The sequence below is a fragment of the Rhopilema esculentum genome, chromosome 20, assembly GCF_057945365.1.
Source record: "Rhopilema esculentum isolate cy_ngs chromosome 20, ASM5794536v1, whole genome shotgun sequence".
In the NCBI taxonomy this organism is placed as follows: Eukaryota; Metazoa; Cnidaria; class Scyphozoa; order Rhizostomeae; family Rhizostomatidae; genus Rhopilema; species Rhopilema esculentum.
This window is the reverse complement of record NC_142834.1, coordinates 11,261,622-11,289,144: the sequence shown is the minus strand read 5'-3', so window position 1 is coordinate 11,289,144 and position 27,523 is coordinate 11,261,622. Positions and strand designations below refer to the sequence as shown.

The following is a 27,523-nucleotide window of genomic DNA, read 5'->3' as shown; positions in this document are numbered from 1 at the left end:
TGCAAGGAGCTGCAAGGAGCTGCAAGGAGCTGCAAGGGGCTGGAACTCCCAATTATTATCGAATTATACTATATTTCCTTCATAACAGTGTATTGAATGGGAAGCAATACAATGGGCAGCCTCTCAATATGAATCTTTCCGACAGTACTGAATATTTTAACAATCTATCCCCCAGCCTTTTGGAGAGGTTTTTTTTCTATTTTGTCAGTCAAAGTACAAATTTGGATTTATCATTGCAAATATACCTTTGTATACAGTTTTCTTCGCTGCCACTGTTTTCTCCATCGACTTGAGCTCTGGAAAAATATGTTCTTTCACTCTCATACAAAGATCATAATTCTTAAGAAGATTCATAGGACGATATTGAAGTAAACGCCACAAATACAATTCGTACATGCTACGTACCTAAGGATTGAATTAAACATTAAACAAATTATTTGTTTTGAATTCATCCGGGTTAATAAATTTTAGAATTCTTCTCTAGAAAGGAGCAGTCCGGTTTCAGACATCTTGATAGGTTTTGACTATGCCATTACCAACAATTGCTCAGCATTTTATGCAACGCCAGATTTTGTCCATATTGCCCTTGATAACGTATTGATTGTTTTATTCTGATATCATACACTTCTACATCGTCTTTATCTATTTAGTTTTGCCATTGTAACAGGACATAACTAGATACTAGTCTTACAAACTGAATCAAAATTGGAGAAGATTTTGCAGAAATGTAAAATTTTAGAAACGAAGACGAAAATCCTCCTTTTTCCTTGATTCAAAAAGCGTCTCCAGATTTCCAAAAGAAAAAATAAAAGGCCATTATCCAATAGTCGATCGTTTCAATATTTGTTTTTTCAAAACGTGTCGCTCCTGCTAACTAGGGATTCTTATAAGCTTTTGTTCTTTCATTAACTGACAGGGACACTGAAATCGGTGCTGGTATTCTGTGGAGGCATTAGCTCCCCAATAACTTATAAGTATTAATAATATTTTTTGACCATTCTTTGGCTTATTCTTGCCTTTAGTTTTTACATAATAATAGAATGTCATTCGCGAATCCGTAATGCAATCTGGTCTCCCTGTCCCTGTCAAGTTACGTAATAAGCAATTAGTTGTTCCTTTCATAACGTTGTCGTCATTCGACAAGTCCTCTACCCGACCCACGTGCTATTGTATAATGGTGTAATACAATGAAATAACACGATGGCGTAACACGATGGCGTAACACGATGGCTTAACACGATATCATGAAACGATGACATAGCATGATGATATAACATAGTGACATAAAATGATGAAAGGCAATGGTGGCCGTGAATAGGATCCCTGGCTTTCAGCTGGTCACGATTTCTATTTTAACAAACAATAGTGAATCAATGTTCTGCTGCAAGTGAAAACACTTTGCTCCCCAAATAACATTAAACTAATAATGTTTTTAGGTTAGGTAATGATGTTAAGTAGTGGTCTGAGGTGGCTGTTTTCTGAATTCAGGCATTCTTTTATAAACCAATTCAATTAAAACACAGACATATTACATAAGTTTGCTTTAAAACAATATCGACTTTACAACTCAGATACGACGAATGACAACACTCGGGATGAAGCAAGCCGAGTATTTATGAAAAATTTACAGAATTGAAAATTAAGCCAGCGAGCATAGGACAATTATTACTGAAATTTTCCCTGCTTCATCACCGGTGCAGTCATTTACAATTTAAAAATTACAAGAAGAAAAAGAAAAATATCTTCAACATAATATAAAGTATTGACAAATTTTCGACATTAGAAAATACAGGACGATACCACAAAGGCTGTGTACATGCACATTTCCCTTATAACCAAACAGGAAAAGAACAACAAAAAATAATAAAAGGGGGAAAAAGGAAAAAGATAAGAAAGAGAGGAAGGTGGAATTTAGACTAAGCTCAAGCTTGTCTTTTTTCAATCCTAGAAACCTGGAGCTGAAGTAGAGCCACGTATAGAAAGTCCACATCAAAAGAGTTGGTACTAGGATGCCTATCATCTGGGTACGAAATTGTAAGTGGCCAAGGTATATGCTATCTTCTTATTCTTAATATATTGGTTTTGAAAACTGCGTTTCTTATAAGATCGTGTATGTGTGTCGATTCAAGATGCCTTTGAATTAATTCTGAATGCTGTCAGGAATTAAGGATTAAAGGTTTATTTCAAACATCTAGTGTGGCTAAATCTACTAGAATTCAGAGGTATCATAAAACATGAAAATCAGTTGTGTGTAATGCATTAGGGGTCATATTCTAAAACACCCTATGCAGTGGCGGATCCAGGGGGGTGCAAAGGGTGCTTGAGCACCGGTCAGATTTTCAAAGTACTGTTTCTTGTACCTGTTCCTGTGCGTGTTTCCGAAAAAAGCTAAAGACTTCTACTGATTCTATGTTTTCATCTATTTTGCATGAAAAATATCTATTATCTGAAGAATTTTCTTTTGTCGCGTTAATGTTTGCAACCGTGGCATTTTCACCGGAACGAAATTCTGGTAGAATGCAAGTGCTGACCAATTAGATTGCGGATGACAAAATCATCCTCCAATGAAATCCAATTATTCCATGCTATTCCGAGCACCGGTGGGTTCGTAAATTAGAATTGTCACGAACAGAGCTAGCCAATTAACTTTTTTCTCACCGGTGCTCAGATCCAGCATTATCCAATCATTTGCTTTTCACCGGTGCTCAACGTCATCTGAGCACCGGTCAAGACGAAATAGCCAATAAAAATTCAGGGAAATTGATGGATAGGGAACTGGCATAGGCTTTTGGGATTTGCGGCAACTCTCGTTGGTTTTACGGGGTGCATGAACAGAAACGTTGCTTTAATATTTATGGCAAAAGAAAAGCCTGGTCAAAGAAATGATAGAGAAGGGACATTGAGGATGTTTTCGAGTTTTATTGGGATGACAATAGCGCCGACTCGTTCACTGATTCACAGCTCTTCTCCGGAAGTGTAGCAAAGCTACGGCCTAAGATACCTATCTATCAGGTAAGTGGTAACACACAATCGTTGTGAAAAATTGCAAAACATCAGAAAATATTACATGCATCTGGTTGAGGGTGACATGCTAGGTTGCGTTTTATTAGCCATGTTATTAGTTGATTTGAGTTTTGCAAATGTGAATCAATGTTGTTTGTTTGCAATGTGATACTATAACAAAGCGTTAATTGAAGTGTTGAGATATTCGCATTGTTTTTTACGCGAGTAATGGCATCGCAGCCCCCTTTGTGATTTTTCTAAAGGAAGAATAGTTCAAAGAGGCGTGTAAATGCCTGTCAAAGTTCTTGGAACATCAACAAAATTTTTAACATAATATATAAACACAATTCCAAGCTGCAAAAGATAGCTTTCAACCAGAGTAATGAATTTCGTAAAACATTTTCTAAATTTTCATGAAATACATTGCCTTATTTAGTACAATACTTTCCTTGCTTTCATAGCCACTCTTATTTACCGTATTTTATCATATTTTTGGCCCCATTAGATGGTGGGGCTTATTGAGAAAAAGATAAAAATCCACCAATAAAAAATTGGGGTTTGGAATTTAAACAATGATTGTTTTTAGAAAAATCAATCACACCTGTTATGGGCATAATAATTACAAGATTTCAATTTCATCCGAGTCAAAATCCTAGTAGATTTGCTGAAAATACTGGTGTGGCATCTTCAGTATTTAAATTATCAATACCTTCAAATGTATTTTTATGTAATTCTGTCAGTAGTTGCAGAAGATTTTCCAAGTTGAAACAGCATAGGTTTTATTCAATATATTTAAACCAACTACTATTGTAAAGATTTGCTTGTCTCTATATGTTTTCAAAATATTTAGGGGGCGCTCATTGGAGAGTGGTTCTTGATTAGAGAAATTGTGCTCAAAAGGGGGGTGTGCATTGGAGAGGGACGCTCATTGGAAAAAATACGCTACTTAACATCGCCACCGAAAATGGGCGTGGTCAATTTTTGGGTGTGGTCCCCTAAACTGAGCACCAGTCAAAAAATTTCCTGGATCCGCCCCTGCTATGAGGTTTAATTCGAGAGCTATGGCTACTTTCAAGAGAAATCGTTTAGAGTAAAATGGGTAAATAGAAAGGGGCCTTGTTCAAAATATGCTTGCTAAATCGTCGCTTTACAGTTAATTAGTTTTTCATAATCCCTTGGATTATCTAAATCTATTCGATGTAGTTTTTCTAAACGGTCATATTTGATGACATCACTGCATCTATTTTGGTACGCGTAGCAAGAAAGTCTGTTTCCAGCTTGCAATTTGATGTCATGTCAATAAATCAGAAGCTCCTTAAAACACCAAAGAGTCGAGCAATTATTTGGCAACCAATTAGTGCACTGAGATCCTGTTTAACAGATATTAGACGCAAACATGATTAATTTTTTGGATTTTAGACTTGGTAGGACAAATGTTCTGTTCAAAATCCAGACAAGAGTCTCATGCCGAGTGTTGGGTCTCAGCCCAATGACTTGCATTAAATCTTTGCATTAAGCAAAGATGATCGCGATCAGAGTGATTAAAATGGACCATGACAGACATCACCAAATTAAAACGAGATTAAAACTCTTAGAACAAAAATGTTTCATATTTGGTGGCGAGTTATAAGATATACAAGAGGGTGCAGAACAATTTGCAACAGGAAATGAAGAGTGGGCTTACTTCAAAGTGACCCATTCAATTTAAAAAGGAAGACGTGTTTTCTCTATTTAAATGCTCAATCATTTATACATCTAGTTTTGTATTTGAAATACCAATGCATTCAGCTAATCTTTTAAAATATTCTTTTGCCAACATCTCAAGGATGTGACCATTAAAAAGTCTAAATAGATAAGTTGAGAAAAATAATACGATTTCAGCAGAGAACGGCTCTTGTTGTGAACGAGCATCCTGAGGTGAGGAGGCTTAATACGTTTTTTTACCCAAGATTTTTTTACCAAAGCATTTCTGAAGACAGGCTTCAGAACGACATGAGAAAAGATGGTGGCTCTTAGCTCACTCCTAATCTTGCCCCCTTCAAATGTTTAATATTACAGTTACTCTTCTCCGGTTTAGAAAGCTTACTCTTTCGCATTTGCAATCACAAAAGTAAGCTTTACATTTCCAAGCACACCTTGTCACGTATTCTCTGCCTTTGTTGGGTACAGGATCTTTATAAATAAATTCCTTTATTGACAGGGAAACTCATTTTGGTCTATATATTTATTAATAAAGTTGTATAAGGGTATCACTGAACGATGCAAGACTATGCACTGTAATGCTTCATTCAAAGCAACAGATAACACTACTGGCACCCATTTCATCTCCATTAACTTATCAATCATCGATCATTTGCCTAAACCAGGGGTCGGCAACCCGCGGCCCGCAAGGTACATTTGTGTGGCCCGGAAGGTCCCCGTTAACCTGTAAATAATGTGGCCCAATGCATGAGTGTCAACTCGATATTGATTCAGTGATCCTAAATTTTTGTCTAGATTAGCATTCCTCGTTAATATTACTAGTCACTAGAACAAGCTGAACAAGAAGCTTGAAGGCCATGGTCAATTTGTGAATGTCGTGTATGAACATGTTATCACGTTCCTGCTTATGCTAAATCTTTGGAATACTCAGCTGAATCAATGGTGCTTGGTTCACTTTCCATCTTCAAATGGAGTTGATCGAGCTGCAGGGTACCAATGAATTGAAACAGAATTACAAGGAAACTCATAGCATCCAGTTTTATATGGAGTATCTCCATGGTGGATGATGGCTCATATCCAGGTCTGGTGCAGCAAGCCAAGAAGATGTGTTGCATGTTTGGCAGTACTTACCTTTGCGAAAGTCTCTTCTCAAAGATCAAGTATGCGAAGACTGCGATCTCGAATGACTGATTAGCACCTTGAAGGCAACTTGCGGCTGCCAACATCAACAATTTTGCCAAATATTGAGAAGTTGGCCAAGAACACGCAGCACCAAGTTGCGCATCAGATTCTTGTAACATAACATACTTAACAGTGAACATGTACTTTACATCTATCTTTGTATATACGTACAGCTTCCAAGTTACAGTACATTTACCGATAAATACATTTTTATTGACTAGATTAGTAGTTAGGTAGAATTGGTATATATTAAAATTATCCTGTATTTTGAGTTGCGGCCCTCGTATGCATTTCAGAAATCAAATTTGACCCCCTCTTTTATAAAGGTTGCCGACCCCTGGCCTAAACAATCAAATTCTACCAAAGAGTAAAAGGCTAGTGGTCACTCGAATATAGATAATCTGCTCGTCTTGATCTAAACAATTCACACTGTTCGAGGAAAGTCCATAACTCTAGTCTTCTAGGGACAGACAAAGTTTTGTGAATCATCCAAAATTGGAAACATAAAAAGCGGTACTAATTAGGAATAATTGTGAAATGAAAAATGTTTTGTTTGAAGTAGCAAAATTCAGAATAATCAAGAAGTGAAAATGGACTTGGAGGATGTCTATGCGTCATTCAAGTTGCCTCTGAGACATCTTTGTCATCTGTTTGTTTTTGTACCGAATAAACTGGACATTTTTTTGGTCAAAAGTTTAACCGTATTATTTAAAACATTTTGACTTAAATGATTGTTCCTTAGTGACATCAAATTCATTCTTTTTACACACATAATCACTTCGCAATGCTTATTGATTAGAAAACAAACTATTAAAGGTCCATTTGGAAGACCTGTTTGCAAGTCTGAGTCATTTAAATGTTTCTATATATTTTTGAACAGCAGTTGAAATTATCTTGTCCCCGATTCTTCATACATACACGCATATGTGAATTAGTACTACAAAAGAATTTGGATGGGGATATACTCAAAGGTGGAGATAGATAAAAACACTGCCTAGAAATATAAAAATGGTTCGTTAATATAAAAAGGCATGAAAATATAATCGGTTTTTTGTACAATTATTGATAATAACTTTCCTATAGAGATAAAAATGTTACCAGATTTCTCACAGAACGCAACAGATTACAAAATGATTGACAACACAAAATGTATACATATATATTAAACATAATTAAATTTTTATTTCACAAGAAGTAGTAATGCTATAAAGAAAAATGTCATAGAAAGACAATGACAACGACAACTTATTATTTTCCCGGAATGCTCTTCATCATTTCAACGAGGAATCGTCAGCCTTTTCCCTGTATTTCGATAAAATGATGATTTTTCGAATTCTCATCACAGATCAAGATGGAAAACAGCATAAAACACAGCGTCGTGTAAGATGGTGAAATATTGTTATGAGACAAGAAATACAAATTTTCTTCAGCCTGGCTTGTTGATAGTGCTCATGACGATGTTTGATTCACTTTGACTGGCATGGGAGCTCGAAACGGCATCCCAAAGTCAGATGGTTCACTTATTGCTCTTACTTTTTCGCATTCCCCCCAAATTTTCTCATTTTTCTGCTAAAAATCAATTAATAACAACAAACAGCTAGCAACGAGGAAAGAACATTCGAAGTTCCAAGGAGCAGCTGCTGTGACAATTTGGGACATAAAAACCCACATTTGAATGAAAGAGCCTATATATAATCTAAAAATTTTCACTAAACTTTACATCAGGACACCTCAAAGACAAATTTTCTATGCGGCGAAAGCAGGTTCATTTTGTTAAACACGCGCGCTTTCATATCTTCGGTCCATATGACTTTTCTTCTTGTGTATGTCTCATTGTGATAAGTTTTCTTCGCGAAACTTTTTACGTATTTTCTGCTGCAAGTTAATTGAAAGAATTTACAGAGCTTCTTTGCTATTTGTTTTGGTTCTTTTACCAGCTTGGAATACTCAATATCGACCACATCTTCAACTCGCTTGGCTTTTATTGCCTCAAGGCGCTTTACCCTGTTGAGGTATCTGTTCACGCACCTCCGCAACTCCTTCTGATCGTTCAGCGGCTGGAATAGACAGTGGTATTAACTTAGCATGAAAAAAACAACAGAATATCAATTAACTAGCTAGCAACTTCAAAAGCATATCAATTAATGCAGCCAGCAACAATAAAATTCCAAAAGCAAAATTCATAGAAAACGTCTTTTTAATATAACAATTACTTGACAAGGTACGTGGATTGCTGGCGAGGTCGAAGATACACAAAAACATTTGCCTGCCATTTCTATTTCTATCTAACGCTCAAATCATTTATTTAAACCTCAGATAAATAGTTGGGGCATGGAGACAAACGTTGAAGATACTGTTGCTCAAACTCTACATTAACGCTAAGCAAGACAAAAATAGATTTGAATGGATTTTGGGAATTTATCCCACAATTGCTGTCCAAAGGTTGCTAGTTCGAATAAATGTTTTTACCTATCGCCTTTAATAAGTACGAAGACAAATAGTTTAAGTGGCAAAACAATTAGGAAGGTAGCCTGCGTGTAAACTTTACTTTCCGTTGCGAATTCGCAGGCTTTATAAGTTCCGTATTGGCTCTCCTTCGCAACAGAAAGTAAAGTCTGCACGCAGGCTACTGGAAAGGCAAGCGAAATTGGCTGCCAGCAAAGGAAAAGGTTTAATAAATCATTGGGAGGAGGCTTTGGCTTCCTGATACTTTGCCCCTAACCCTGCTAAGAAAGGGTTGTTGATAGCACGAAAATCCACATGGGAATCGAATGTAGATTTTGAAATACCATACCTTGAAATGTGAGGAGGTAGCTTGACTTCTCGCATTTTTGTGCTGCAAAAGCATCGTTGCTATGGTGTCAAATGGGTTCCTGTGGATGTGTACGAATTTAATGGGGACTTTTACGATTCTACCCAACTCGTTCAGCCGTTGATCACCTTCTTCATCTGAAAAAGTTCGGACACTCTGTACAGCCTTTTTGTCCCCGATCACCTAGAGTACAGAACAAGAAAAAACGGAAGTTTAGAAAATCGTAATGAAACTCCTTGGTACAAATCTTTACAGGGTAAAATTTGCATCAATGAGAAAAGAGACATTCAAAAAAATTAGAACAGGAGACGTATCCCAAAACCCCTCGAAAAACTTCCTTCCTTAATTCAACATTCTTAATTATGTTTATCAAAGGTTTATGAGTAAGAACCACCATTTCGGGTAGGCCATTACTAGATTCAATGATCTATCGGTTTCTTTATCAATCTATGACCAATTTGCAGGGCTGCACAAGAGTCTTGAAGTTGATAACAGATAGTAAAAACGTCACCTGTATTGAGCAATTGTATTTTCCTTGCCACTGTTTCGGTACGTGATAGTTGTAAACCCCCCTGTAAGTTGAAGATCGATAACTTTTCGTTGCGTACCACTGCGAGTTATTGTACAGCTGATTGAATAAATAATTCCTGTTCTTTTTTGCAGCAGTGAATGTACTCAGCTTATCTCCTACGCCGTATTCATTTGCAACGATAACATTTGGATGGGCATCAAGTAGGGAACCAAGTAAAGTGCTTCCACTTCTAGAGTAGCCAATGAACAAGACAAAAAACTTCACTTGGCTGTATCTGTCTCCATCATCAACACATTTTGATTGTTCACCTGGAACTAAACAACAATGCTGGGTAAGCAAAAATTTTCCTTTAAGGCAGGGTTTTCCAACTAACTTTCTGGGTTGGGACTTACGCGATAAGCTTACGTCACTGGCTATATATCACAGACATAACCTTACGTCACAGGCAGGCCACATGGAAAATTACGAAAATTATCGGCAAATTTTGAAGTGAAAAGTAAATTGATCACATGAAAATCTATATGAAAAGTTATATACTCAGTTTTAAGAAAAATTATAAATACAAAATGTTACATTTTCTGTTTTCAGAAAGTTAATACACCAATTCGACTTACGACCTCGTTTTGGAAATTTCTCCAAACTTAATTATACGACTTTTTTAAGCTCATATTTGGTTTTAGATTAAATCAGTTTCAGGGGCGTCGTGGCCGGGGGGCAGAGGGGACTGTGGCCCCCTCCACTCTCAAAATTTGACAGATTTTCGTAAAAATCATTGTTATTTCGGAAAATTTTCAAGCTTGAGCTGTGGTCAAAAATGAAAGGTGGAACGAACCTTATAGGGTTGAACGAAAAGATTTATAGAGTTGCGAGATATCAGGGACTTTCACAGTAAATGTGAACAAATAGAGACAAGATAAAAATGCATTTCAAATATCTTTTTTAAGTTAAGGCAAAATAAATTAAAGAAACTTTATCGGAAAATTTTTCTTTCTTGCCCCCTTTAGAATTCATTCACCAGGACGCCCCTGATCAGTTTGCCTAATGATCAATAGAATGCCTGATAGTTTTTATAATAATTTTGCCTGGAATGTTACTACATAGACATAACGCAAGGTTCAAATTATTAAAAAATTATTGCCTTACCAATTCATTCGCGGGCTGTATGTTGGACAACCCCATTCCCTGCTCTAAGGGCTCACTATTTGTCTTGTTATAAAGAACCATTCCTTACCACCTAAATTCCATATTAATTTCAATATTTTTCGAAGAACAGATTTTATAAAAACACGAGCCTTAAAAATTCTAAAAAGGTAAATAAAAGGGCAAGCGTGTGCTGGGGTACTGTAAAGTGTAATTTTTGAACAAAGTTGCGAGCTCCCTAAATATCCCATCTAGGTAGCTTTTTGACATAAAAAGGAGATTTTTCAGTGAATTTTCAAACTACATGACCTCAAAGGGGACGAATTTTAGATGCAATTGGGCTGATATATTTTAATCCATGTTGTCAAGAAATAAAATTCTGCCGTCAGCAGGCATTAGGTGCAGTGGCTGTGTGTGGAAACCACAAATCTTTAGGCGTTGGGTATTCATAAAACAAAAACTTTTGACCACACACTTTTAATATCAGAAAAAGCTCACTTCATCTTTATAGAAATCATGTAAGTTACAAGTAACGTCTATCATTTTTTAAAATTGTGCTATAAAAAGGAGAGTTGCGTTTCCCTTGTCAACAACTATTGTACCTTTTTGCTAAAACTAGCAATGAAATAAGAAATGAGTGCGCACGCAAAGAACCAGAGATAGGGTAGTTAATAAGAGTGAGGAGAATGAAACGTTTTCTTTCCAAGTCTTGGCAATACTGTACTGATGAATTTTGAAAATAGTACCAGGCAGCACCCAGGCAGCATCAGTACCTGCCCAAGAGGCCTACTTAACACTCCAAAACATTTGGACTCAGGGTTTTTCGGGGAAAACAGATAAAAATTTTCCTTCAAAAGAACATGAGCTGTAAAGGCCTTGCAATTTGTATTTAATGCCACTAAAAATAACAAAATAACCACAATTTACATCAATATTGATGATAACTAGTTACAATATATCTTGCTAGCTGAAAAAATTGAAATCCTTAAACTTAAGTGGCAGGTATAGTATCAAAAGATTGAAGAGCTTTGATTTCAAATTGATATAGTAAATCAAATTTGTTGGATTTGATTGAAAGGTATAAAAATTATTTTCCCTTGCTTGTAGTGCAGAGATAATTTATTCCAAGGAAAGACAGTAACCCCTTAAGGATAATGTTTTCATTCCATATGATTCAATGAAAGAGACACCATGGCAGTTTTCTCCCCTAACCAGGATGCTTAAAGTACAAAGTTGAATGTCTTCCTAACTACAGATTTATTAAATAAATAACAAATCTGGTGAAGTTAAATAAGAAATACCAACAAATGCAAGAGGCTCTCAGGGGTGCAAATTAGGGAGTATAGAATATCTTGGCATATGTTCTAACAAATTTTTCTTACACTTTCATTATGTTTATAGACTTGATTGGTTTTTGAACAGCTGGTTCATTTTGTATGCAACTCCATCGAACTTGTCCTGACGCCCTGTCAAAAAAGGTTTAATTTGCATCCTTGTAGCTCTTGCTGTAATAAGATGTCATTAAATTTCATCCCTTGTACATAGGTTCTAAAAACATTTCACCCGGTAGCAATGCCAGCAGTTAAGTCACCAACTCAATTCAATAAAAGAGATCCTAAGTTGTGAGAGAATTTTCAATCATCTAAATTTCCATTCTTTCCTGCTTCTTTTCTTGATAAACAGAAATTGAGCAAATGATAAATTCTGATCAGATGAACAATACCAAATCACCTTTCAACACCAAAGGGAGCTACAGACAGAGTATTCACAACAACTTTAACCATGCTCAGTACCATGACCATGAAAAAAGTTGTGCACTGGTACTGTCGGAATAAATAGGCAGTTACTGTTTTATGTGAACCAGGCTTAACTACATTAGAATTTGCTACAAATTATATTTGCTAGTTAACCCAGACTCCATGCTTTGGTCCCTTCAAAGGGTTGAATAAAAACAATAATATTTCATGGTAAATGATCATAATGTTTTGTCTAAAACATAAATAATTCTTTGAAAAAGAGCATGGGCCCCTCCAAAAACATTACAAATTACAAGAGGTATTTTTCAGCATTAACAAGGGAGGCTTAGCCTTTCTGATCCCTTAGCTTTTCAACACATTCAAACATCATGTGTGTATCATTAGATTCACATTTGTAGAAAACTTTTGCTCTTATCATTCACATAAACACAATTTTGATATCAATCAATTTGTGGTGCCAAACAATTTTCCATGCGTTTGATAGACTATTTAATCTTGAATTATACAACTCAATTTATTTAACTTATTCAAGTTTAATAAATTGAATAAAGTTGAATAAATAGAGTTGTGTCTCCAGTAGCTATTATTATGTACATAAATGTAGTTCAACTATAGCTCGACTTTTTAAAAACCATCTAAAAATTATGTTTTTATCACATTCCTAACTACAGAGCAGATGCATTTTTCTTAAAAAGCTGCCATTTTCCAGAAAATTTCAGGTTTCTTCTGCTTTAATTTTGATTGACAATGAAAACGTATGCTAGGACGCTTCAATTAAAAAGGACGCCTACAATTACAACAACTAGGCCCAATGCCAATGCTCCTTAAATTTCATCACTTTATATCATCTCTTGTGTCACTATTTTGTTTACTCTGAAGTGACAAATATATCACCCGTATTCACTAAAACCATACGATATCAAAACGAAATTATCAATGTTTTGGTGCAAGAACATAGATTTTTCACTAATTACCTCCATTTGGCTGCACTTTCATAGTAGACGTGCCCTCGTGTTTTTTCTTAGTGCTTGCCGAAACAATTTTTGGGTTTTTAACAACTATTGAAGTGTGATACCACACTGAAAACTCATTCAAATACATAAATCCAATTAGTGTAAGAACGACCAGAGCACACGTTATAATTGCATACAATTTCTTCATGTTGGTGAAATGTTCCCTCTCTCCTCCATAGTGCAAGCTGCTAGTCTGGGCTGTTAGAACATGAATTGTGCAAATTGTGATACCAGCATGAAAATGGGTACACTGGGGTAATTTTACACGCTGATAACGATGCTGAACAGAAACAAGCCGAAAAATGCCCCCAAGTGCAATTTTTAGACTGGGGTACTTGGCCCCAGTCCTCGAATTGGGCCAATCTCCAGATGCATTATCATATATTAAAATATATCACGAGAAAAGGAAATAAAAAATTGCCACTTGATGCTATTTTTAGAATATGATATTGGTACCCATGTCTCTTTTTAGGCATTCTTCTCTAAATAATTTCTCTCTTTTATATGAATATGAAATGTAGCTTTCTCTATTCTTTCAACAAACTGAAAAGTTATACGAAAAGATGTAATTGACAATCTTACCCCTTGATGCTATTTTTAGAATAGGGTACTGGAACCCAGTTCTCGAATTTGGGTTTTACCTTCATAGTCTAGGCTTTAAGCACAATATTTGACTTGAATTGTTCAAATTGTGGTACCAGCATGAAAATGGGTGCGCTGGGGCAATTAAACACGTTGTTAATGATGCTTGACAGACACAAGCTTAAAAACGCCCCAAAGTGCTATTTTTAGACTGGGGTACTTGACCCAAGTCCTCTATTTCGGATTTCATCCATATACGTAGTTAACTAACGTTTAAAATGACCATGAAGGTGAAGCTTTAAACATAATTCTACACAATAAAAGTATAACACAGAAGCAATTAAAATATTACCCTTGATGCTATTTTTTAAGTGGACTACTGGAGCCCAGGCCTCTATAAGCTTTCTTTTATAAATCATTACTATTTTTGGTATGAATGTGAAATAAAGTGAAGATTAAATCTCTTGATTGCTACTACTCCTCTCAGAGGCCTTCAAGAGAAGCATAGAAGAACTACCTTTTGAAGGTTGGAAAGCACAGAGGCTAGAAGAATCAGTGCAATTATATTATTGGTTTACTGTAATGGAGTTAGAGTCAATGCTATTGTTGCTAGTTAAAGCAACAAGGGAGTCAAATCACCGCGTGTTTCCAAGTGCTCTTAGTCAGATTGCACCTTGGATGTTTAGCCTTTATCATATAAACTACTCGCGCTGGCTGCCGATTTAACATCAATCGTATCTAAAAGTAGCCTATAATTATAACGATTTTCACTTTTAATGATGCCGAACAGATTCAAGCCGAAAACTGCCCCAAGTGTTTTTTAGACTGGGGTTTTTTAGACCCAATTCCTCAATTTTGGATTCATCCATACGTAAGTTTTAACATAATTCAATACGGTAAAAATATAACAAAGAAACAATATTATCTTTTGATTCAATTTTTAGATAAGGATTCTGGGCTCTAGGCCTCTATGTTAACGCTCTTCTAAAAGCCATTACTTATTTTTGATGTAAACATAATAGTATGGCTGTCTACCTTTTGGTTAACCAAACAGTATTTTTAGAGCAAAGTAGAATATTGCCTCTAGATGCTACAAATGATAGACCAGGTCACTTTTTATACTTTTTTCTATTGTAACCTATTAGTCATTACTGTTTTTAGCATAAAAAGTCTAGCATTCTATACTTTGTGATACACTAAAGTATCACGGAGAGATAAAATTCCGCCTAGATTCTCTTTTCAGAATGGGATACTTTTGTAGATCCAAGCTCATTCGTCTCAGCCAGCGCGAGTAGTTTATATGATAAAGGCTAAACATCCAAGGTGCAATCTGACTAAAGGCACTTGGAAACACGCGGTGATTTGACTCCCTTGTTGCTTTAACTAGCAACAATAGCATTGACTATAACAGTAAACCAATAATAGAATTGCACTGATTCTTCTAGCCTCTGTGCTTTCCAACCTTCAAAAGGTAGTTCTTCTATGCTTCTCTTGAAGGCCTCTGAGAGGAGAAGTAGCAATCCAGAGATTTAATCTTCACTTTATTTCACATTCATACCAAAAATAGTAATGATTTATAAAAGAAAGCTTATAGAGGCCTGGGCTCCAGTAGTCCACTTAAAAAATAGCATCAAGGGTAATATTTTAATTGCTTCTGTGTTATACTTTAATTGTGTAGAATTATGTTTAAAGCTTTACCTTCATGGTCATTTTAAACGTTAGTTAACTACGTATGGATGAAATCCGAAATAGAGGACTTGGGTCAAGTACCCCAGTCTAAAAATAGCACTTTGGGGCGTTTTTAAGCTTGCGTCTGTTAAGCATCATTATCAATGTGCAAGTGCACACAGTAAAATTTGCAATTCTGTCCTCATTTCCCTTTCCGCTTCCTGTTAGGTTTTAATCCCCCGCTTCTTTAATTTATACAATATAAGCACGACATTGTCCATTATAAAGTCATCATCATTTCGATTGACGAGCAAAAATCATCATCAGGTGAAATTGATAAGAGAAATAATGGATAAATAGAGAAAAAAAAGAGTAGAATCGCATAGAGAAGTAGAATTGATATTTAATCTTGAATAAAGTTGAATAAGTTGAGCTTTATCTCTAGTAGCTATTATTTTGTACACAGAAGATGCTGTCTTTCACTGTCCTGCATTATCAAAAAAAAGCATGAGTCGAGATACGATGTAGCGCTTTAAGGCGAAGTGGGAATGTGTGAGAGGATAGAAAACGAATAGATAAATAAGATAAGATAAGATGAGATAGTGAAGAAGATAAGATGAAATGAAAATAACTGGATTAGAAAAGATACGAAATTGTTTGTTAAGTCCATAAGAAATGAAAGTACCAAGTTTGAAAATAATGCGTTTTTCAAGGATATAATTTAAATGTATCCATTGCATTAAACTTTCGCTTCAGACAACCCTTTTTTCCTAAATTTTTGACTTGGCCATTGCCTCTCCATTTATTTCAAACGCCTGTTTTTTCCACGAGGCTAGATTAAATTAGAACACGCTGGCAAATGTAGAGCAAAGACATTTGAAGGTTAATGTCCTAAATATGTAAAATAACCCAAATCGTTACATGAACTTCTTGTGGACAGTGGCTTCCCACAAGGTAGTGTACAAGGACCCCTCTTTATCTTATATTACATAAATTATATTATTGACATTCTCCGAAAACACTCCAATTCCGCTTGTTTGCTGAATATGCACTAAGTTGTTTACCAAAAAAGCTCAGAGAATGTTGAAAAAACACTAAGCCGATAATCAATTGAATTTTCTGACTGGTCATTGGTCAACAGTTCTCTGAACGCATCAAAATCAAGCTTTTTCTTTATAGGCTCAACAACTACCGGCAAAATTAGCAGGATTAAAATATAGATTATTATGCTAAATTTCTTGGAATAACTTTAGATAGTAATAGATTGAATTGAAAACTTGATGATGAAACAAGTAAATGATGAAACAAGTAAATATAAAAATATCTAAAGGAATCAGAATTCATCACAAAGAAAGACGCCCCGTTCTTAAACCCTCCCTAGTATCCCACGCAGTATTTGTTGTAGTTTTGTAATATGTGCTGATGAACACAGTTGAGTAGCACGTATAGTCGTAAAGATTAAAGATAGTTGATTATGAACAATTCGCTATAATCAAATATATTTGATTTAATTAATGTTTGTTGCCTTTCTTTTCTCGGCACGTTGCGGTGTTTTCCTGATTTTTAACATAATATCGTTTGATTCAAGACACCACTATGGTCTTGTCAAGGCACGATGTCAATCGACACCTTGAATTACACTGCGATAATTTGGAGCTTACTGGAAAAACCTGACACTATGATCCAATAACCCCTATGACCCTTAGGGCCATTAACTTGGAAGAAGCAATAAAGTTTTGTACAACATGGATTTGCCGCTCCCCCAGAGCCATGCCTTTTAACGCTATGATGTCGACAGCGTCTCAAAAACTTAAGACTTTGGCTCAATTTTATTTAAAAATAATCTGTCTCGTGTCCTTTTAAAAATAACACTAAAAATTCACTAAAAATCAGACAGATGTCTATGATTTCAGGCATATATATCATAAAAAACAACAAATTCGAAACTTTTTATTTCCATCTTAGAAAACGTTGAAAAACGTCGTGTCCATCATAGATTACTCTATTCAAACACAATGTTTCCATAAGGATTAAAATCAGGCAACATCACTATACATTCCATCTCTTTACGTTAAAACAGCAAATCACAATTGTAACAATGAATTATGGATGAACAATAATTTTACTTTTATTATTATTATTATTATTAATGATAGAATTAGTAAATGTACTTCTTATAGTCTGGGCTGTTAGAACATGAATCATGCAAATTGTGATACCAGCATGAAAATGGGTACACTTGGGTAATTTTACACGCTGATAACGATGCCGAATAGACACAAGCCGAAAAATGCCCCCAAGTGCTATTTTTAGACTGGGTTACTTGGCCCCAGTCCTCGAATTGGGCCAACCTCCAGATGTCATTACTGATTTGTAAAAAAAGTTCAAAAGGAAAGATTTAGGTGCATTATCATATATTAAAATATATTAAGATAAAAGGAAATTATAAAATTGCCCCTTGATGCTATTTTTAGAATATGATATTGGTACCCATGTCTCTTTTTAGGCATTCTTCTCTAAATAATTTCTCTCTTTTATATGAATATGAAATGTAGCTTTCTCTATTCTTTCAACAAACTGGAAAGTTATACGAAAAGATGTAATTGACAATCTTACCCCTTGATGCTATTTTTAGAATGGAGTACTGAAACCCAGTACTCGAATGTGGGTTTTACCTTCATAGTCTAGGCTTTAAGCACAGTACTTGACTTGAATTGTGCAAATTGTGGTACCAGCATGAAAATGGGTTCACTGGGGCAATTTAACACGTTGTTAATGATGCTTAACAGACACAAGTGAATATTAAATTTCCCCTCCGAATGTTCCAGTTTGAAAATGCAGAAGGGTACTTAGCATTTCTGCCAGTTTGGATAGTCAGCATTTTATACTAATTGTGTGAGACTTTCAGAAGTAGCGAAATGTGAAAGTCACATTTTCCTGTAGATGTGATAATTAGCATTGACCTTCAGAGGCAGGACCTGGTTTAGTTTATGCGTTTATTTGTTAGGAGTTGGGAATTCAAATCCATTTCCAATTCTAAGGACGACGGTCTATGGCCACAATTAGCTGATCTCGTGTGGCTGTGCTTAAATTAACTGTTATTGTGATACCAGAATACAATCCAAATAAATTTCCTCTTTTTCATTAATTCAAGCTTATAATTCTATTCTCTATCATCTTTATAATTGATTCAGATAAATACCCCATTTAATTCAAAGCTTTCAAAAATAAATTTGCCCTAGAAAAAAGTGTACAGAAGAGCATTTGAACCCAACTTGAACAAATGGAGGACAATTCCGTTTGCTCCACAGGTTCTTGAGGTAAGTGAACATATTTATTGGTTGAGTTCTTCAACTAATTAGCATACTGTACAGAGTGACTTTATGACATATATTATTAAAAACTTTAGTTCGACGAAACGTGATATATTCTAGATCTCTATGACCTTAACTCATACAGGATATTTTTACAAAGCCACTTAGAGTGACTATCAAAATAGTTCATTTTAACACTGAATGGCCGATAGATTTTCCTAAACCATTGACAAAGATTCTTGGTGTGAACAAGAAACTAAATTGGCAAATAGCACTTTCCCTTTGACAAAAATTATAAGATCCTTAATTTCTGTAAATTTTCCTACTCCAAACACATATTATTTGTCAATCAGATTACTGAAGTGGGCAACGACCTGCCCCCACATGCTAATAAGGCTATACCAGTTCTAATAAGGTTATATTATTCTGCTTATTTAATGATTGATTTTCCATCGTATCTCTTTGGATCATCCATATCCAAAACTTTATTTGCTGACTCAACTGGCAATGCTTTTTTTGCCGAACTTTCAAAACGAGTGTAACTTCCTTTTGTACTTTTCAACAACGGTGATGTCTTAACCTTGTTCTGCGTATGAGTTTTAGTGAGCGCTTCTTTCCTTTTCTTGCTTATCACCCCCGTTATCGCTGTCGTTTTTAATATTACTTCTTCAGTAGTTAGTTCAGGTCGATTATCATTCGGCAGGGTGGTTACTACACTTTCTAATTCATTCATATGTTTAGCAAGTGTTGTCAATTTTTTCTTTCGGATGACTTCCAATGTCTGAGAGTTTGTAGGTCTTACTTTGTTACTGAGTGTGACACTTTTACTGGTTGTTGGGTTTATTTCATTCTCTTTTAACTTATCAGAATTTTCATTCTTTGAATCTACGCTCTTCAGCCTTGTACTTTGTACTTTTTCATCTTTTGCAACGGTAGCGGTTTCTTTAGTAAGGGCTTTATTTGCATTATCCTTGACAGGCGATTCAACTGTGGCTTGTGTTGGGTTATTCTGCTTTATACTGCTACCATCATTGACATCTGCCTTGCTTTGCTGTACATTTTTAGCAGCTGCCTTTGGTTGCTTCGGAGGTAGGCCATAACTATAAGCATGACCTTCTTCCCCCCACGTGGATCCACTCTCAATATCTACATCTACCTCTTCGAATTGATCGTCAAAATTTTCTATTGTATCCCCTTCGAGTGCCATCACACGACTGGCATACTGATCTTTGAAGTAATCTTGATAGGCCAGTTCATTTCGTAGCATTCGTTTACAAAAAATTTTCAAGTCTCCAGTCAAATTTTTTCGCATTTCGTAACCCTTTACAAAAACTGACGTGTACGCTTCTGTTACGGCCTCCTTTTCGACACAGGCATTGAAGTAGTATTTTTTGCGTTCCTTTAGCTCTTGCAAATCATCATAAAAATCAGAGCCCTCTTTTTCTATCTCTTTCCAAAATTTATCTACAAAATAGTTATAAAGCGCTACGTCGGCAGTGTTCCATTTTTTAATCAAGTTTTCTTCCTCCGCCGTCAGTACACGACGTTTATTTTTGTTCAGCCTCTCATTCGTTTTAAAGAAAACAACGTCATCTATGCTCCAGCAAAGCCTCCTTTTCAACAGAACCATTGATTCGTCAAAATGTTCCATCATCAAAACGATATCAAAGTCTTTCTCAATGGTTTTCAACGCTCTTCGAATCATCGTTATGTTGTCATAGTATTTGTAATCTAGGCCCAGATCAAAGAACAGTGGATTCTTTATCAAGTGTATTGAGGGGAACCGCCGCGCGTTTTTCTGTATGTTCTGTATTGATGGAGGATGATTTAGGAAAAAATTTAAAGGGTCTTTCATTTTATAGATATTCAGAATATAAGGGAAGCTCATATAACTGAACGTAGACTCCCATTGCTTAACAGGTTCTCGTAGAATTGTAATATATGAAGTTCTTTTACGTGGGAACAAAACATTCATGGACTTTCGACTGTAGCGAGCGTGGTTGGCAAGGATGTTTGGCATGACTCCGTGGTTGTCCTTTGCATAGCTTAGTCGAAATTTATTTGGCCAGTTGAAAGAATAAAACTGTTTATCATTTGGAAGCAACATTGTCAAATTATTCCAATCGGCGTAACGATTTAAGATGTTCGTTATCGTACTACTTCCAGTTTTGTGCGTCTTCAAAAATACGACATAATTCTGGGGCTCGCATCGAGGCCTCTGAGTTGGTGGTTCCGTACTAGGCCTAGTTGGTGATCCAGTCTTTCGGGTCGAAATTTCCCGTGTTTGCGCGATGGATGCCGATGTGGTTGGCTCGATGTCGAAATATACTCTTTCGACGACTCTGGTTGCAACGTAGCTGGAAAAACAAAATAACAAATACATACTTGTATTCTATATCACTATATGTAAATCAATAGGCCCCTAAGATAGGGTTAAACATTTTTTTACACTGCTTGTTGAAAGTGTTTATATAAAAAATCTCTTACAAAGTTGCTTGTTGCCAATTTCACAACGCAACAGCAAACAGTTCATACACTTTTAAACGGGCCTTGTTTTCACTTCTTTAAAGTTCCTTGTCGGGGAACAGCAAAATTTGACTCTGCAGAAGATTTTTGAACATGTTGCATATGCATAGTGCGTATGCATAGTGCGTATGCATCGTGCGTATGCATCGTGCGTATGCATCGTGCGTATGCATCGTGCGTATGCATCGTGCGTATGCATCGTGCGTATGCATCGTGCGTATGCATCGTGCGTATGCATCGTGCGTATGCATCGTGCGTATGCATCGTTTACAGCCTAGAATCTGTGGGAAAACGTTGTATGAGTGAAATCAGGCCACCCTCTCCCTCCTTTCTCCTTCCCCTTTCCCCTCTCCTTCCCCTTTCTCCTCCCCTTCCCCCTTCACTCTTCCTATCTTCTGGGCTTGAAGGCGGGAAAGAAATTCTCAGTTATGCGCATGCGTAATGTTTTTTAATCCCATCAAGAAGGACTCTAAGTGAAGTTTTAGTATAGCCATGGGTAATGATTCGTTTTGCTACTTTTTCTTATTGTGATGATTTTCTAAACTCTTTGACTTCATTTTTTTGTTGAATTTTTGCTTTAAATTTGTAAAGTCCATGTAATTTTTTTATCGTGCATCATCAAGTTTGAGCCAGCCCAAAACATTTTATCTCGGTGATGTTAATCCTGTAGTAGGCTCCGCAAACCTTGGAGGGCTTACACCTTGTCATCCTTTCTTTTGGGGCAACCGGAAATAGCAGTGCACACGCATGTTGCATACGCAGGTTATATCCGGTGTAGACTAACGACTTCCCATTGTATTTTTATTGTTCATTGGCGTATATCAGGCGTGAGCTTTACATGGATTCCACCCTGGTGGAAAATATCCACGACTAGGGAATCAAATGTTTAGGTTCAAGGGCCTACAAGGACAGGACCAAGTGTCGTTCAAACGGAAACAAAACATAAACAAACAGGTTACCGTGTAGCCCTTGTGACAAGCCCGCAAATCAATAGCTTTGTTTTCATCGCCTGTGAAGTTTTGTTTGAAGTTTTGAAGCATGGCCACCAACGAGCTTTAATTGACAATATAACTATAAAGATTTTCTACGTATTTTGAGCACGTGGTTAATCGTTTTAATTGCCTTCGCAAAAGTAATTACACCTTGCTTTAAAATCTATTCTTCCCAATCCAAAAATTTCCATTATCCGTTTGCGAAATTGCTGGTGCTTGCTGACAATAATACGATCTTAGATATTAGAGTGTATTGTTATTAAAGTTGTTATTCTCACGACATATTATGAGACAAAAAAAATAGATGTTTTCATTTCAAAAGTTTTCAAAAGGGCTTCAGATGTGAAGAACAAAGGGCTTCAGATGTGGTTTGGTTAAGATTAGGAAAGGCTGCTAGCTATTTGACAAAAAACCGCAAAATGGGAAACCCCTTGCAACACGCTCGATTGTTAAGAAAAACTTAAAGAAAAGAAGGTTTTCTTTTCTGTCTGGAAGCAGAATGCAGTCCTGTCTGTTGGTGGACGTAGGCACATTAAAGATGGACGGGCAGATAATGTTGTTTCGTTGCCAAAATGTTTCTCGTGGCTTGACTTAATTGTCGTCACGTTTCTCGCATATTGAAACGTGATGTCGTATCAGTGGCGGAAATTCATTTTTCCAGTGGGGGGTGGGGCAATGCCCACAAAGCAAGCAATTTTACCGACAAAATCGCCAATTTAGCAAAACCTGGGGGGCGACCGCCCCCCACACCCCCGCAATTTCCGTCATTGTGTCGTGTTACCATGCTGTTACAAATGTAGGCTTACATCTGAAATATGCAAAATAAACCGTCTCCGTATATTTAACATTATAACAAAGTTGCATACCCTTTTTGAGAAAAACATCTCGATATTGATACATAGCTGAATCTGTACTGTAAAAGTAGGCAGCCGCCACATAAAATAGCGAAAAGCAGAAATGCGCTGCGATAATTCATTCCACAATTTAGGATTTTCTCCAACTTTGTCAATCACGCAACCCACTGTCCACTCAAAATACAGCCTGCATTTGAATTTTTGTCGCTGGAATACGATAGATAGACCGCGGAATAAAACCACAGATGACAGCCAGCTTTATGAATAGGAACGCGTTGATGTTATTAGGAGTATCAAATTGTATTCAACTCATATTTTCCAGACTGCTCAATCCTGATTTCAGTCGAGGCGAAATGTATAGCGGACGATTTGGGCGACTTGAATTCTCAGCTAATCATTGTTTATACAGTGAAATTCTTGAGTACATATGCATTGGGCGACTTTTGCCTCAGGTTAACTTCTTTATGGCAGGTTTATTAAGGAGAGGGCCAAAAGGTCGTACCGCCCGACACTTTCAGAAACCGGCCACCTGTGTATATCGATACCGCTAATGCTGACCGATCAAACGACAAAAGTGACCACAAACCGAACGTCTAGGCCACAGTTGAAACTAGAACACTAAAACTTTATTCAATTTTGCTCTATTTGGTCCATTTGAAAGACAGGGACCCTCTCGTAAAATTCTAAATGAAATTCAAGGAAGTGTGTCTCGATGATCGATGTTGACGTTAATAGTAGCGAAGGTAACAATCGACGTTACCTACCCTCAACGAATTCTGAGAGCAAGACTGTCCTAGGAAGCATTCCTTGAACTGCATCCAATGGCGGCGCCAGCCACTACGTTCAGGGGGGGGGCAGAACAAAAGATTTTAGAGCACGCCCCCTTTAGCACCAGAAAACGCCCTTTTACTAACAAGTCCCCCCAGTCCCCCACGTGGCGCCGCTACTGACTGCATCGACTATATAATCGAATATAGTCTTGTGTTTTTTTAAATTTCCAATATGTTCATTGTTTTATTGGGGGGGGGGGGGAAATGTTGAAGTCTGGTGTTACCCCCTGACGCCTATATGTATATTGTATAGCATTGTACTGCATAATCATTTTGTGATAGTACTAGACTAGTTGTGTACACACCAATACAAACTCTTCTGTTGAGTTATTCCTAACATTCCATATCCTCTCAGGTATCAGAGAAAAGAACGGGGGGGATCTTTCTTTGTTTTCTCTCTGTAAAACTTTATTGGATTACAACTGACGTCTTTTATCTTTCTATTAAAATCCCCTTCGCTATAATTATCAACATCTCTGCGCAGATTGATCCTGTTTTTTCGCCTAAATACACTGATTTTTTATAAGAAACTGGCTATAAGAAACCAGTACTGGACAGTCAGAAAAAATTAAGAAACTTCAGTACACAAAGCAAAAATTACAAAAATATTAAATCGTGATAAAACTGAGAACAACGAAATTTTGTAAAATCAAAGGACATGATTGTCCTGATGGCCTAGAAAATGAGACACAAGGGATAAAAAATATGCTTCCCACGTCTAAATACAGCTTCAGAATGGAAGCGAATCTCTTGACGTTATAAAAAGTCATGAACATTTCATAACATCATTCATGACATCATAATTAAGAAACTCTTAAGGAACTGTGAGTATTGAAATTTCCAGAACATTAAGAAACTGGAGTACTCAACATCGACCCTTGTTTCTTATAAAAAAAATGAGTGTGTCACGTGTTTATTGATTACAGTAACTTGTATAGAATTCCCTCTTGAGAGACCAATTCAACTTACAGCCTCGTTTTGAAAAATTCTTCAAATTTTTCTGTTCTGCTTAAAATTTTGGAGGTCAGATTCTGATTGAGGGCATTCTCACGATATTGATTTTAGACGACAATTGATTAAAGTCTTAAAATTTTTTTAAGGATTTGACCGATTTTTGCAAGTTACAAGTTTTCAACCTTCATTTTCCCTTAATCTAAAATTCAAGCATAAACAATGGGAAAAATTGTATCCGGCCAAAAATTATGGTGATAAAACCAAATCTGAGCTTTTAAAAGTACAATGAAGTTTGGAAACAGTTTGAAAAAAAATCGTAAATTTCCTGGGAAAAGATATTTCCAAAAATTTACCGGCTAACACAAGCAGTTACTGGCTGTATTACAAAATTAGCAACTAATTTAAGCAAAGGAGTTAAGTGAAAATATTTTTAAGTAAGGAAACTAAACATCGTGAAATGTTAAAGAGTTATTCTGGAAAGGTAGAATTGCTCGTGGGAGTTGGATGAGGCAGAAAATTTCCGAAGATATTATCGTGACCAAATTTGGGCAAAAATTGTCTTAAAAATGCAAAATGAAGAAACACTCGTGCAGATAAGAGTAAAACTATGCAGGTCAAGGAGGAACAAGTCACCAGAAGTTCTACAGCCATATCTAGACTCAATGACAAAATCATTTACTATGGCCTTCATTATGAACAGAAAATTAGAAGGGAAATTGACTCTGACAGTATTGTTGGATCTGCGATAAAGTGAATGAACTGGTCATACCAGTGTGTAAGAAATGGTACTGAAAAGATATAAAGAGAAACAAGTTTTTGAACGACCTGACGCGAAAAGTATCCGATTGTTAAATTAAAAAGAAAGCTGTGAATACCTGCAGAAAATATTGGCGTCAGCGACCAAAGTCCCGAAATCTTTCTTCACACAATTTATTTTAATCCTTTAAAAAGCCCCAGATATACACCGCCAAACAGCAGCAAGATCTGCAGTGCTATAGCGAAGCGATGAAGTTGCAGAAAATTTCGTAACCAATGAAGATCTGGTCATGGGAAATATATGGGAAATTACAGTGATCAACTTGAGGAAGATATTATTATATTTTTTACTAAAACTTGCAAGCACTTTACATTTAATATTTTATTAGTATCATCAAAAAACCTTAACGTAATTAAGATGCTTCATTTCAATAAGGAAAAATTCACTCAAATTGATTGTTGTTTATCAAATGGCATGTTCCAGATGGCCCACCTACAGATTTTTGCTCCTAAAAGTTAAAATAACCTCGAAACATTGAATTGCGCAGTAGTGTGCTTTTATTCTGCGTTTATTAATTAAACTGTTATGCAATGGACATTTCTAAACGTGAATAATGTTATAGCTCAAAATTATTTTTCAATACTTATTTAGAGGTTTCAATGACAGCTGTAATCAAATTGATTTATGCGTAGCTCTGTATACACTCATTCATTTTATAAGAAATAGGTTATAAGCAGTGGCGAAGCTAGCCAAAAATTGTTGGTCCTGCTGTATGTACAAGGCCACTGTAAATAGACAGTTCATTTAAACAATCGCTTTTATGCTGTTGCTGTTGTTTTGTTCGATTATTGATTTTGCTGCATGTCACGTGATGGCTACATACCAGCATTGCATCAGACATCAGATCACACGTTGTACTTTGTGCCGGGTTCATGTACATTGCATCAGATATTTTTCTATCGCTTCCCTGATTGGCCAGGAACATTAAATACATTTCTGTTAACCATATTTAGTAAAGACATATTATTTTCCTAATTTTAACCTTTGCCCCTAGATATTCATATATATATCGTGTAGCGTAGTTTTTAGAGAGACTCGCCGAAAGCTGTAGATTAATAAAGTTGCTGTCGAAATCATTTGCTGTTCTAGACGAGACGTGTCTTCATTCGAGTTCTTCTGCTCAAGGTCGTAAGTTAATTCTTCTTATTATTTAGAACTCACGCGTTTATGTTAGATCAAAGTAGTGATTTAACATTTGGTGCCCCGTGTGAGGAAGACGATTGAACGAGAAAACTTTTTGCATGCAATAACTTTTTCAAGATATTATTTTCAGCCGTTTAATGATCAGTTTTCACGTCTTATCGAAGATCAAAGCCGTTTTTCTTCAAGTAGAGAGAATTCCTTACAAAGAGTGAACTTTGTGTATTTGCCTTACAACGAGTAAATTCAGTTTATTATCCTTGCAAAGAGTGAACTTTGTTTATTTGCGTTGCATCGTTTTGTTTAAATAGAATGACTTTATCTGCAAGATCTCTTTTTGTGGAAATACAAGATTTTATTGGACGTTCAGTGTGTGCGTAATCGCTGCAATTTATTTTCTTTGACTGACTCAATTTTGCTGAATCGTATTTTAACGTAGTTAACTTTATTGGTAATCTTTTCGAAATGGCTGAGCAACTCCAGATAACAGTAGACAATTTACAAACGCAATTAAGTGCTGTCCAGGCTGCAATAGATGGTAACACAAATTCTAGTTTGTTTAAACAACCCCCGTTTAATGGCCTCCCAAACGAAGATGTAAACGAGTGGCTTGCAAAATTCGATAGACTTTCGAAATTTTACAGTTGGTCAAACGCAAAGAAACTCGGTGCACTTCCGTTAATGTTGGGTGGCCCTGCACTGGCCT

At 36.2% G+C, this 27,523-nt stretch overlaps 2 protein-coding genes and 1 long non-coding RNA gene across 4 annotated transcripts; 1 reads left to right on the top strand and 2 right to left on the bottom strand.

The window, feature by feature from the left end:
- The first annotated feature begins 1,663 nt into the window (after nucleotides 1-1,663).
- On the top strand, nucleotides 1,664-19,237 carry LOC135687618 (uncharacterized). Of its 2 annotated transcripts, none has more exons than XR_016144981.1 (3): nucleotides 1,664-2,034; nucleotides 9,362-9,561; nucleotides 18,633-19,237. It is a non-coding gene; the product is annotated as an uncharacterized LOC135687618 (long non-coding RNA). The 2 variants fall into 2 exon arrangements; XR_010516233.2 differs by lacking the exon at nucleotides 1,664-2,034 and adding an exon at nucleotides 2,073-3,012.
- LOC135687613 (uncharacterized) lies at nucleotides 5,362-13,462 on the bottom strand. Its single transcript, XM_065204214.2, has 4 exons — nucleotides 13,102-13,462; nucleotides 9,210-9,544; nucleotides 8,681-8,881; nucleotides 5,362-7,943 (listed from the first exon to the last, which is right to left on the bottom strand). Exons 1-4 carry the CDS (start codon nucleotides 13,286-13,288, stop codon nucleotides 7,608-7,610), a joined length of 1,059 nt encoding a protein of 352 aa, XP_065060286.1. The 5' UTR covers nucleotides 13,289-13,462; the 3' UTR covers nucleotides 5,362-7,607.
- LOC135687606 (uncharacterized) lies at nucleotides 19,008-23,985 on the bottom strand. Its single transcript, XM_065204204.1, has 2 exons — nucleotides 23,089-23,985; nucleotides 19,008-21,061 (listed from the first exon to the last, which is right to left on the bottom strand). The coding sequence occupies exons 1-2, from the start codon at nucleotides 23,196-23,198 to the stop codon at nucleotides 19,135-19,137; spliced, it is 2,037 nt and encodes a 678-aa protein (XP_065060276.1). The 5' UTR covers nucleotides 23,199-23,985; the 3' UTR covers nucleotides 19,008-19,134.
- Between the last annotated feature and the right edge of the window lie 3,538 nt (nucleotides 23,986-27,523).